Consider the following 12,272-nt stretch of genomic DNA (forward strand, 5'->3'; position numbering starts at 1 on the left):
GATGTGTTGATGCTGAACATTACCCACCTGCTCCATTGCGTTTGTATGTAGCAGTTACAGGGACCAAGAGGAGATGGAATAGGCCTCATCAGAGCAGGAAATTTTGGCAAACAGATGACTGCAGTCTTAATTGCAAATTATTAGAGGGCACAAAATTATAGAACTTTATGAAACTGGAGACAAACATGAGCTGGGGTCATACATGGGTCATGCTTTGTTTCTTTGTTACTTTAATCTACTACAAGCATACAAGACTGAAGGGCCACGTGCAACCATACCAGGGTCCAATTTATAAACAATATCTGCATTATGTACTTAGTTTTCCACCAAATGTATGCTAAAAACTGTTGATTGCATCAAAGTTAAATAAGCTGTAATTTGCTGTTATGAGCTTGCTTTTTTGTGCTCAAAGACCAATTCTACTGTAACAAAAGAGGCAGTTTCCATTTGAATGAACAGGCTCTTTTGAACCATAGCTTTTATTTATAGGAACATAAGGTCCACACATATTTGACCATAAATATAGTTATTTTTTCATTTATTTTACACAATGTTCTTTGCTTGTTTCTCATGGACACAGTCCATCTAGAGATTTAAAATGGTGTTTTCTCCATAGTCAATAATGTTTACATGTAATTGCATACCAGGGAAAACTGCATCCCTGTGATGCACTGAAATGTGTAATGTTGCAATTTCTGTTTCTGAATCATCAGCCTGTCCAAACACATAAAAATGTAATAGACTTTATAATTAATGAGCCTGTGATTTGACTGACAAAACATTGGAGCTATCAGTGACCACATTGTTCACAAGGACACAAATGTATGGAATGAGCTATCATGCAAGAAGCATTTGGACAGCCTCCTAAGCAAACAGCCTACTAGAAAAATGAAGCTAGCCTCTGCTTAGCCACTTTTTAAATCAGCTAATCCAATAATCCACACTATTTTTATCTCTTATGCTATAACCTTTATTAGGGTGGGACCCTCCAAAGCACAGTAGCATAGGTTTTTCTTTGTTACTTACAGCACTGATCTATCAGGTCATTTATTATTAATATATGGATACTGTCACAGTGATGTATTTCCTGCACGGCGATAGAAATATCAGGTCTGATCACAATATTATGCCAATACTGCTATGGTAGCTAGCCAGCAGGAATAAATACAAATACTGTATGATGTGATATGTACCCTCTCCTTGGAGCCCAGATGCATCCATGCTTCCTAGTTTCATCAGCCCTTGGCTGCTCCTGAACCTAAGTTTCCCAGGTGTCAGCACCCTACCATCTCTCACTTAGTCCTGGGAAGAAGGAAGGAATTCATTAGTTTTCTTTCACTGGGGAAACCATCCTATTAAAAATGGTATTTAAAAATGGCACTCTAACCACAATTTAATATGACTTAATTACAAGAGACAGGTCTTCACCTTGTAGGGGTATAAATGGGAGCAAAGTCCCTCCCCCCAACCTACCAGTGCAGCTTTCCCACATCAGGCATAGGGAGGAGAAGCTGGGGCTATGTCCCCAGTGCTCCCACTCCCTAACAGGGGTGTGTGAAGTGGGCAGAGAGGGGTGGGGAGTGGGTGGAGCCTTAGATTTGCACTCCTAATATGTAGGTAAACCCAGTTTAGCTGCCACACGGGTCAGGGGTGGAATGGGGTTGTAATCTGCTACTGGTTAGGAGTGGTAGTTGATAACTTTTCCTTGGGAATAAGGGGGAAGTAAGGTCAGCTCTTTGTGTCACAATTCCTTCCCTGAGTTCCAGCTGAGGTAGCACAGCTATCTGCTGCCCCATGGAAGAGTGAGAAATAGAAGCACACTGATTCCCAAAATATTCATAGCTTCAAGGCCAGAAGGGACCACCCTAAAACATCCCCAAAATAATTCCTAGAGTAAATCTTTTAGAAAAGCATTCAATTTTGATTTTAAAATTGCCAGTGATGGAAAATCTACCAATGCTCCTGGTAAATAGTTCCAATGGTTAATTACCTTCATTGTTAACGTTTTATGCATTATTTCCAGTTTGAATTTGCCTACCTTCAACTTGTAGCTATTGGATTGTGTCATACGTTTCTCTGTTAGACTGAAAAGACCATTGTCAAATATTTGCTCCCCAGGCAGGTACTTATAGACTGTAATCAAATAACCCCTTAAACTTTTTTTTGTTAAGCTAAATAGATTGATCGCCTTGAGTCACTCTCTATAAGGCATGTGTGTGTTGTAAGCCCTTTATCATTCTCATGGCTCTTCTCTGAACCCTCTCCATAAGCAAAGACATCTTTTTCTGGCAATTCTATGACAGTTTGCCACAGAATTTACCCAGTCCTGAGGAATTATGCAACAGAATTTAAGGTAAAAAAAACTAAAGTTGGGCACCTAAGTCCATACATATGCAACAAACAGAACTGGAAATCTAATAGAATGCCTAAAAAATCAGGCCACTTTTAGTTAGGAGCCTAACTACCGATTTAGATACCAAACTTTAGGCACCCAGGTTTGGAAATTCTGACCTATATTTTCAGCACTCACAGTTTCAAAGATAAGCTTCTTAACTTGAACTGAACGTGCGCTGGAACAGTGCTGTTTACTGGAGACTGAAACCGACCACCTGAAACAGTAGTTTCCCCTGACACTGCCTCTTTTTTTGAGCTTCCTTTTTTCGTCCGGTCAGATTTTTCAAATAAGAGGAAATGTCTGTTTGCAGAGCAGACACGCTGTAGCTCAGAAAGAGCCCCAATTGGTCCACTTCCTGATTGGTCCCTCCCCTGCATTCACAGCTGATTGGTCCATTCTCTTGTAAGCCACAGCTGCCAGATCCCGCCCAGGCTCCCAGCCTTGGGAAGGTTGTCCCACAGGGAGGTGCTGATTGACAACTGTTGCTGCGTCCTGGGCTTGTGCATGCTGTCCTGCCACTGCCCCCCACCTCCAGTAAGTACCCCTACCACAGGTATCCCCTCCAACACTCCCATCTGAACCCTCCCCATCTTCCCCTCTTTGCATTTAGCTCCCTCCACTCCTCCACAGAGTGTCCTCTTTTTGATAAACTGAAATATAGTAACCCTAGACTAACATTTGTGGGCAGGGTGAAGTTTGTCCAAACGTGGCTATATTACTGTTTACTAGCAGAACAGACTTACAGGCCCCCGTTTTTAGATAGGCTGCCTAAAGTGAATTGTGCATCTGCAGGAGTGGGAATTCTACTACCACATGCTGATGAAACTCAATGATTGGAGAGCCCCAAAGGCCCACAAAGCTCCCACAAAGCAACAGCCACAGAGGCTAATTTCTCAGGCTCCTTAGATTATGCTTGGATTTGATAGACTTGAATCCTGAACACTGAGTCTGAGCAAAGAATGAGTACACTTTCTCAGTTTGGGCTGTACATTCAAACTTGCGAATGCAAGTTTATGCACCAAAACCCTAGTTTCCATATACAAACAGGCATGTGCATACATAAGTACCTAGTATTGCCAACCTTGAGCATTCCAAAATCATAAGTCATAAACAATTCATGTGACTGGCTTAAAAATGTTGAGATTTAATAAATAAATAAAGGTTGGGTTCTTTTTATTTGCCTTCTGGCTTTTGAGCCTTTAGAATGCACTCGGGTTGTTACATTTTAAAACTGTTCTCTGAAACCATGAGGACTAGAAACTTACTTTTTAAAAATGAAAGCTGAAGTTTTCATGTAATCTCTTGACTCCAGAAGCTGGAGCTTTAAGAAACACATCAAATATCATGACAGTTATGATAAAATCATGAGAGCTAGCAAAATTGAGTACATAGGCAAATTCACGTTTTGGTGACAACAAATGCATCTAGAAGGAGATTCTTTTGCAAAGTCTTTCCTGGTCTTACATTTTCTAAGAGTCTTCTTAGGAGGTCTCATAGCAACAGAGCTGTGCAGTTTAGCTGTGCAGTGCGGTCCCAGCCACATACAAACTTCTCAGAGGTTAAGTCTGTCCATCTGAATGGTATAGATCCAGTTTTAAAAAAATCAGGCAGAGAGGATGCCCATAGATTAGAGGTTTTACTGCAGTTCTGAGCGTGTAGTAGCAGCTGCAAAAAAGCTCTGATGGTATTTTGCAGCCTAAAGGGAGGTTCTGTCCTGCCCTGAACCCCATATTAATCCCCCGTGCAAAAGCCCTTTAATAGTTCTTTGCACAGGGATCAGGATTTGGCCTCTGAGAGTATGCATTCTTTGTGATCAACTCTACTTCTTTTATACAGAGTAATGTTTACAAAAGACAGAGAAGGATTTTGAATAAGGAATGTTGTGCTGATTGATCTCACCCATGGATACTATAGCGCAAAGTGTCTGAGTAGGTGTTTCCATTATAAACTCATTGTTAAGGGGTTTATGACTTGCCTGCTTCAATTCTCTCTGGGCTCAGACTTGTTAGACATGTTCTACCATGGAAGAAAAGGTTTTGCCTTGCAAACTGAGAGATGGAGACTAAAATCTGTTTTTAGATCTATTTTTAGATTTGAAAGATTTGAAAAGTTATCTGTGGCTTCAGAAACTTTTTGAACTAAAGATATGAAAAGCTGAAATTTGCCAGGTTCCTGATTCTTCTCATACTGGTACCTTTTGAAAGGGATTAAACAAATTAAAGCTATACAAAAAGTATGTGGCTATGTACAGCTACTATATGTTACTTGCATTTTTTAAAATTGGCTCTAGGTAAGATGTAAGTAACTTTTTAGAACAAAATTAACATTTCAATACGTCTGAAAGATGACAGTCCTTTATAGCAAAATCTGGGATCCCGAAGTTCTTATACAGCCCACCTGTATAAGTCTTAGGCTACGTCTACACTACCCGTCTGAATCGGCGGGTAGAAATCAATCTCTTGGGGATCGAATTATCGCGTCTCGTTGGGACGCGACATTAGATGCCCAAATTGACGCTTGTACTCCACCAGCAGAGGTAGGAGTAAGCGCTGTCGACGGGGGAGCCACGGAGGTCGGTTTGCCACCGTCCTCACAGCGGGGTAAGTTGGCTCCGATACGTCGAATTCAGCTACGCTATTCGCGTAGCTGAATTTGCGTATCTTAAATCGACCCTCCCCCCCCCAGTGAGGACGTAGCCTTATTCACCTGTTATTCAGTCCATACTGAAGACAAGTGTGGGTAAATCCCAAGCAGCACTGAAGTCCTTTCCTCCCACAGATGGGAGCTCTGTACCAGACTGACTGATCCTGAGGATGGTTAAGCCAGTGTGGTAGCTGATGTGGAAAAAGACACTTAGGTGCCCCAAAGCTGAATTCTACAGAGTCCCAGGAGTGGACATAGAGCAGGTACAGGTAATTTCACTACCCCTCAACCAGGATTTAGCCAGTCATGGCCTGTCTGTCTGCCTTGCATAATCCCCAAATTGTGATATACAGGTGATGAGAGAGAACGCCTAACAATAGAGGGTGAGCACTCAAGGCTTAAAGACCGTTGCATGTTAAACCACTTTGCTTAATCAGGGCCATACCTTTTTGAGTGTAACAAATTCAATGAAAACAAATCTAGCCTGTTCTACAGCAACTGAATCAGTACTTGTTCCTGAAACTTTCCAGACTTAATTTTAAACTCTGTATATATAAAACTCAGTCCCCAGTACAATTTTAGCTACAGCTTTACTGCAGACCCCAGGAGTTATAAGAGTGAATGTGAAATATCAAATCAAAATATTTTCTTCAGTCACATAATGCATTTACCTGTATAGGACCAGTCAATCTCTTCAGTCATTTTTCTCTGCTGTCTATAGTATCCATAAACCAAATCTACAAAAAACAAACAAACAGAAAAGTATCAGTAACAAGAAGAAAAAAAGGATGAATCCACAAACAAGTTGTGATGCTGGTAGACCAGGTACACCTCTACCCCGATATAATGCCATCCAATATAACATGAATTCAGATATAACGCGGTAAAGCAGCGGCGCTCGGGGGGCGCGCACTCCGGCAGATCAAAGCAAGTTCGGTATAATGCAGTTTCATCTATAACTCAGTAAGATTTTTTGGCTCCAGAGGACAGCATTATATCAGGGTAGAGGTGTACTACTCATGCCAGAACCCCAGTCCAATTCACTTGTATGTTAGTATAGATAAAGGGATTATTAAAGGTATGAGTGTATTTAGTGTTTAAATGTCTTGAACACTAGTGGGGTGTTATTTGCATTGTTTTTACTTATCTGTATTCCATTAGAATATTGTAGCAAACATTTGCATTGTGCATACCCCATGACTAAATAACCCATCAAATGAGAAAGAAGCCTTGTGGAATGCAAAATGAAGAATTTTAACAGAAAAGTGTTAACTTCAAAGCAAGTGGGCATTGTGTGTGATGATCAGAGGTCAAAAACTCAAAATGCATTCCTCACTCTCCATTATCAAAGGAAAAGCCCATGTGGGTAATGACATTGTCAGCTTGTTTTCTGTGAGAAGAAACTATAAGTATGGACTCAAGGAAAGGTCCTGCATTTCTAGACTGTTTGGACTCTTACAGGGAAGTGTACCAGATGCAAAACAGAGTTCCTCAGACACCGTTTGGATATCCTGGAAAAGACTTTTGGGAATGTGGCAGTTTATAATATTACTGCCACCATTGGAGTTACAAACTGTGGCTCACCAGGGCCTAACTCTCATGTCTTTTTCTTAGCTAATAAATCTTTATTGTCTTTGGTGTAAGATCTAGAATACCAATTGATCTGGGGTAAGTGACTGGTCTCTTGGGACTAGAAGCAACATAAATTAAATATGATGTAATTTTTGTAATAAAAGGTCACTTAGACTGGAGAGGCTAGGGGGACTGTCTGTGACTCCATGGTTAGACCAGTATAGCGATCCAAGAGTTCACATTTGTTAATGGCTTGATGAAATCTAAGTATAGAACACTCTACCAGTTTGGGGTATCTGCCCTGTTTTCTGACACACTGCCCTGAGGTAGTCTCTCACAGTCATGAGCCACTCCAGACAGTGTGACACAAGTGATTTGTCATTTCTAATGCCTAGACATTTATTAAATTCACCTGTTTTAGATTCTGAATGGTAAATATAGGATAAATAGACCACTAGTGCCATCAATATTGCAGTCTATATCGGTCTTATAAGCAAATATGCAAAAAATAGAAATGTATTTGGTAGTTTTATTTAAATGTAGAGACCTTCTCCATTGGATCATATGAACTGGAACCATAAACTCCCTGAACATTAAATCTCACCAAATGAAGGTCAATCCATCCTCATCATCATATCCACTCATTATACTCCACACCCGAACATAGCCACTCTATGAACTTCATACCCTCATATCTCAATGCCTGTACTTTGACCCATCAACCTTTTACCCCCAATCGGGGATATTGCAGATTATGTATTCCTTATGCCACCCAATCTTAAACCAAACTTTGCACCCTTGATAATCTGTATGTTATTCCCTGATAACCAGAAGCTTCTATGCTGAAACTCTGTTCACTTTTTTTAACATTATCTTAATAAAATTTTTAAATTATTGATCAGTTTTAAAGCTTTAGCTTATCCACATTTGATATTCTTGTAGGTAGCAGGACTAATGAAACATATTTTCTTCTTTCCAGTCTTCATTCCATCCCCATTCCCTTCTTTCCATTCTCCATCACATCTAAAGTACAGCAACTGGCACCAGAAACTCCCACTTCCAGAAAATGTATTCCTTCGTGGCCCTTCAGAAATGGTCAATTCTGGCTCCATTGAAGTCAGTGGGAATTTTATCATTGACTTCAAGGGGCCAGGAGTTCACCCTAAGTGTTTCTTTGTCCAGAAAGGGACTGGTGACTTCATTTGATGATAGGGAGAACAAAGCTTTCTGCAATGGAATTTCAGCACTGAATAGAAAAATTGGTTACTACTAAAAGTGCATATTATACCTTGATTACGTAGTTTTGTTTTTAGATGAATATCCACCATTAAATAACCTCAGACCAAACTCTGCTCTCACTTATGTCCAAATAACTCCTGTGACTTTATCGGTGTGCACAGGTGATAAAAGCAGAATCTGGGCCCTCACGTTTAGACAGAAGTTGAAGGGGTTTTGAGAATCCCGGTCATATTTTAGGGTCATAATCCTAGTGTAGCTTCTTTAAACATTGTTCAAAGAAGCACACTGTAACCTACTGCAGAAACAATTAACTATGCAGGCATACCAAGAGCACGTATTGATTGTCTTTTTGGGGAAAATGCTGTAAGATGCTGTAAAACTCTGCTCATATTGTGCCATTGATAAAATTTTACAAAACAAACAAGTTAGCTCAGCAAGGTCCATATATTATTTTCACCAGGATCCCTGGGAGAAAGTCATCATATATTATTGATTATAGGACATTACAATTATAGTTGCTTCTGGGCAAAAATATTTACATATATATCACAATATTTTCCAGTTGTTTCCTTGGAATAGATGCAGGTTGCTAATTCTGACAGTACACCTGTATCATCCACATGACTCCAACTCCTTTAAGACATTTCCCCTGAAATCTTGCAGCCTCTATACATGTGTACACCCACTGTAGTCAACAGGAATTTGGTGTGCACAAAAACAGCAGGATCAGGCCCTTACGAGGTAAAGTGGTAAATGAGCTATTTATAGAGTGTAATTGAAAGTGAGGACCAAGCCATGCGTTATGGTTATGTATATTAGCACTTTTTCTGTACCACGTTTTCAGTCAACATGCATTTGCTAGTGTTTTCTTTTAATCAATATGTAAAAGAAAGCTGTTTAAGCCCTGATTCCCAGGTGTTAGTTGCTGTCTCCAATTTCCTCCTTTATCTATTGTTCTCCTAATTGTTACTTCAAACAATCTGTTGGGCATTCATATGCTAACGAAGCAGAGTTTGGGCGTGAGAGAGTATCACCACTTTTTAAATTCCATACGGAGGTCTGATGGGCAAGGAGTGATAGCTTCAATGAACAAGAAAAAAGAAGAAGGATTCACTTTTTTGGTGCATTATAGACTTTTATACCCAGTAAATCTTGTGGGAAGCCTGTATAAATGTCAGAGGATTTTCTAAGTTCATACACCTTCTTTACTCTGCTATTCACCTATTGTACTCTTTACAAAATGCTCACAGAAAACTGATTTACAAATATTATGCTTTCCCACATGTGCCGTCGTTAACTTTTTTCCTATTGCTTTCTTTCCATTTTAAAAAATTGAAAATTGCAATACACACACACACACACACACACACACACACACACACACAGAACGAACTACTTTTGAGGAAGGTGATGGTGGAAGTAATGCACAGTGGGGGAGGGGAGAGTTCGAGAAAAGAGTGAGTGAGAAAGAGAGAGAACACAAATATAGCAGTTTTTCTTCCGTGGTACTGGTGTAATACTACTATGGGAAAATACAATAATGCTTTGTGTAAACACTTGATGTTGACCAGCTGACAATGTATGGACAAAATAGGGGTGGGATATCTTTGTGTAATTTATTGTGTGTTATAATTAGCAAATCTACAACCACTTTATTCCTGGCTACCTGGGAGTAGGCATCCATGTAAATGCAATGCATTATTGTGCTTAAATTAAAATTTTATTTTAGCTGAATAGAAGAAGAAAATAATTTAAAAAGAGGAAACAAAAAATGAAGTCAAATCTGCATTATTAGAAACTAATTTCTGGACCAAACGCTTGATTTCAAAAATTGATGGCAACATGGCTTTTGTAAAATTGACCCACAGTATTTCATTCAATACCTAAAAATAGTTTGAACTCTAATACTGGAGGTTTTAGTTTATAAAGCAAAAATACTTCATGTTTTCATGTGCACAAAGGCTTGCCTGAAGCTGCAGAACGTGTTTCCACAGCTTGTTGATTTATTCATACCGCAAGTTGGCGGAGTCATAGGATCATGTTTTAGCCAGTTGCATGGCTACCTTTCTATGAAAGTCAGATAGGAGTGAAAAATAATTAAAATGCTTTTCATTTCCCTATTCCCCCACACTTCTACCGGGCCAAAAATTTCCTTGTGAGGCTGTGAAACTGATTTTCTTTTATGTCTGCACAAATGGATTTCAATAGTGCACATCGCATTTCCATTGGCACTTAAGGGACATTTCTGGCAAGAGGCTACACAGATCAAAAGGGGTTACTACCAGGTCGACTCATTTGTTGTTGACCTTGTTGCATGTTCTAGTCCTTAGCCAAGAGGAGAAAATGGAGGAAGATGATTTTCTGGTTAAAAGTCGAGGACTGAGAATGACAAGATCTAGTAGTTTTTTTTTCACAATTATAAATATAAATACCCAGAGTCTCCTCTCACTTACATCAGTTTTACCCCCATTTACCTCATCAGTTAAACCACCAGTTTAGCTCCATTTACCTTAGTGAAGTTACTCCTAATTTACCTCTGGGTTCGCAAGATTGATTCAGGCCCAGAATTTTTATTAATTAAAATGCAAAAGTAAATAATGAATAGTTCTGTCAATAAAAACAAAAACACTTCTATGCCTGTGACCCTCACATTTGTTCTGGCTCCTTTATATTACTAACATTGGGCAAAGGGGCCAGACGACATAAAAGGTCTTTAAAAACCTCAGATCCAGCCAGGATCCCTCCTCACAAGCCCTAATGCAGGAGACATTGCTCATGGCAGAAGGGGATGTTGGGGTAGGGCCACAGCATGTAGTGCTACAGAGATTCTGAGCAGGACTGCTGCCCAGAGGGCACTGTGAGGAGGCTGCTGTATCTTATACAGATCCTTAGGGCTTAGTTATACTGGGAACCACTCCAGCCATCAGAATCAGCAGGGTACAAAGGGAAGTTAAAGCCAGCTTAGCTCCCTTTTCCCATGGGCTGCAGCTTCTTTGGCTGTGTCTTTAACAGGTCTAGTATAGAATCTCATCTTAGATATGAATCTGTCATCAAATAGCTTATTTATAGAATCTGGACATATTTAGAGAACATCTCATTTCTGCATTTATGGAGTGTTCTGAAAATAAAGGACTGTGGGGCTGATGTTCTGTACATATAGAATAGAAGTTAATTATGTATTTTTCATTCAAATTGTAAATGTGTTTTGGTCCTGTGAAATCTCATATCTCCCAGTATTTTCCTCTAACCCCAAAATCTAATTAAAAAAAGCAATAAAAATGGGCTCTAAAGTAAGGCCAGTCCATCTTTGGTGGAGGTATGGAGACTGATGCTGCTCCCATTAAAGTCAATGGGAGTTCTTCCATTTAGTTTAATGGGACCAGGAGAGAGCCTATGATGAGTAAGGCAAGGAAAATTATGGGAATTCTCAAGGTTCCATTAGGCATCTAAAGGAACTCCTGAAAAATACCAATTAATTATTCCTTTGATAAATCCAGGTTCAACGCTCCTGCACTCAAGGAGTTCCATCTGATTTCATACTTACACTTAGGAAGGAGATGGACTACAACAGGAATGGATTTTAAAACCATGGGCCAAATTTTGATCTTAGTCATATCTGTTCAATCCTCATTCACTTCACTAATGTTACATAGAAAAATTGAGACCATCATCTGCATCCATTACAATTCAGTAATTAGGAAAGAGTATGGCTAGAAAAATATTAAATACAAGTAAAACATAAATGAGTTTATTGCTTTTTAATCTTTATATTTGAACATTTTCCCAGTATAAAAACTTTTAGGTTTCCCTATCCCCACAAACAAGGCATTTCAGCACTGCAATTTTATTAACATATGTACTATAAACATTATAAACACAACATCATGTAAATACTACAACTAAGGCATTAGCAGGCACTTCTAACTGGTCTTTGGGAAGGTTATTTTTTACTATTAGTTCTTAGTAAGACTATACCTTATTGTTAATATCACATCTACCAAGCCATACTTACTTTTGGTCCTAGCTGTCTTATGACCTTATCATAAGTAGCCTAGGGTTACCATATCCAGCAAATAAAAAAAAGAGAGGACCCTCCACGGGCCATGGCCCTGCCCATTTCCCCACCCCCAGCCCCACCCCAACTCCACCCCTACCCGCCCTAACTCCGCCCCCTCCTCCCTCCCATTCCCAGCCACGAGGAAAGGGCTGCCCCAGCGCTACCAGCTTCACGGTTTGCCGGGCAGCCTCCAGACCCTGCGCCCCCGGCTGGGCGCTTCCCCTCCCGGGCTCCAGCTGCGCTGGGGAAGCGCCGGCCGTGGGCGCAGGGTCTGAGGGCTGCCCGGCAAACTGTGAAGCCGGTAGCGCTCGGGCAGCCCTTTCCGCGTGGCTGGAAGTGGGAGGGAGGAGGGGGCGGAGTTAGGGC

At 40.3% G+C, this 12,272-nt stretch overlaps 1 protein-coding gene across 1 annotated transcript in view; it reads right to left on the reverse strand.

Moving 5' to 3' along the window:
* The window catches only part of PTPRZ1 (protein tyrosine phosphatase receptor type Z1), a gene marked incomplete in the record, with an annotated part of 199,168 nt that overhangs the window by 140,465 nt on the left and 46,431 nt on the right, over window positions 1-12,272 (reverse strand). The window contains 1 exon segment of the mRNA XM_034768527.1: window positions 5,710-5,775. Coding sequence (XP_034624418.1) covers window positions 5,710-5,775 — 66 coding nt within the window.

Source organism: Trachemys scripta, chromosome 1 (assembly GCF_013100865.1).
Source record: "Trachemys scripta elegans isolate TJP31775 chromosome 1, CAS_Tse_1.0, whole genome shotgun sequence".
NCBI lineage: Eukaryota > Metazoa > Chordata > Testudines > Emydidae > Trachemys > Trachemys scripta.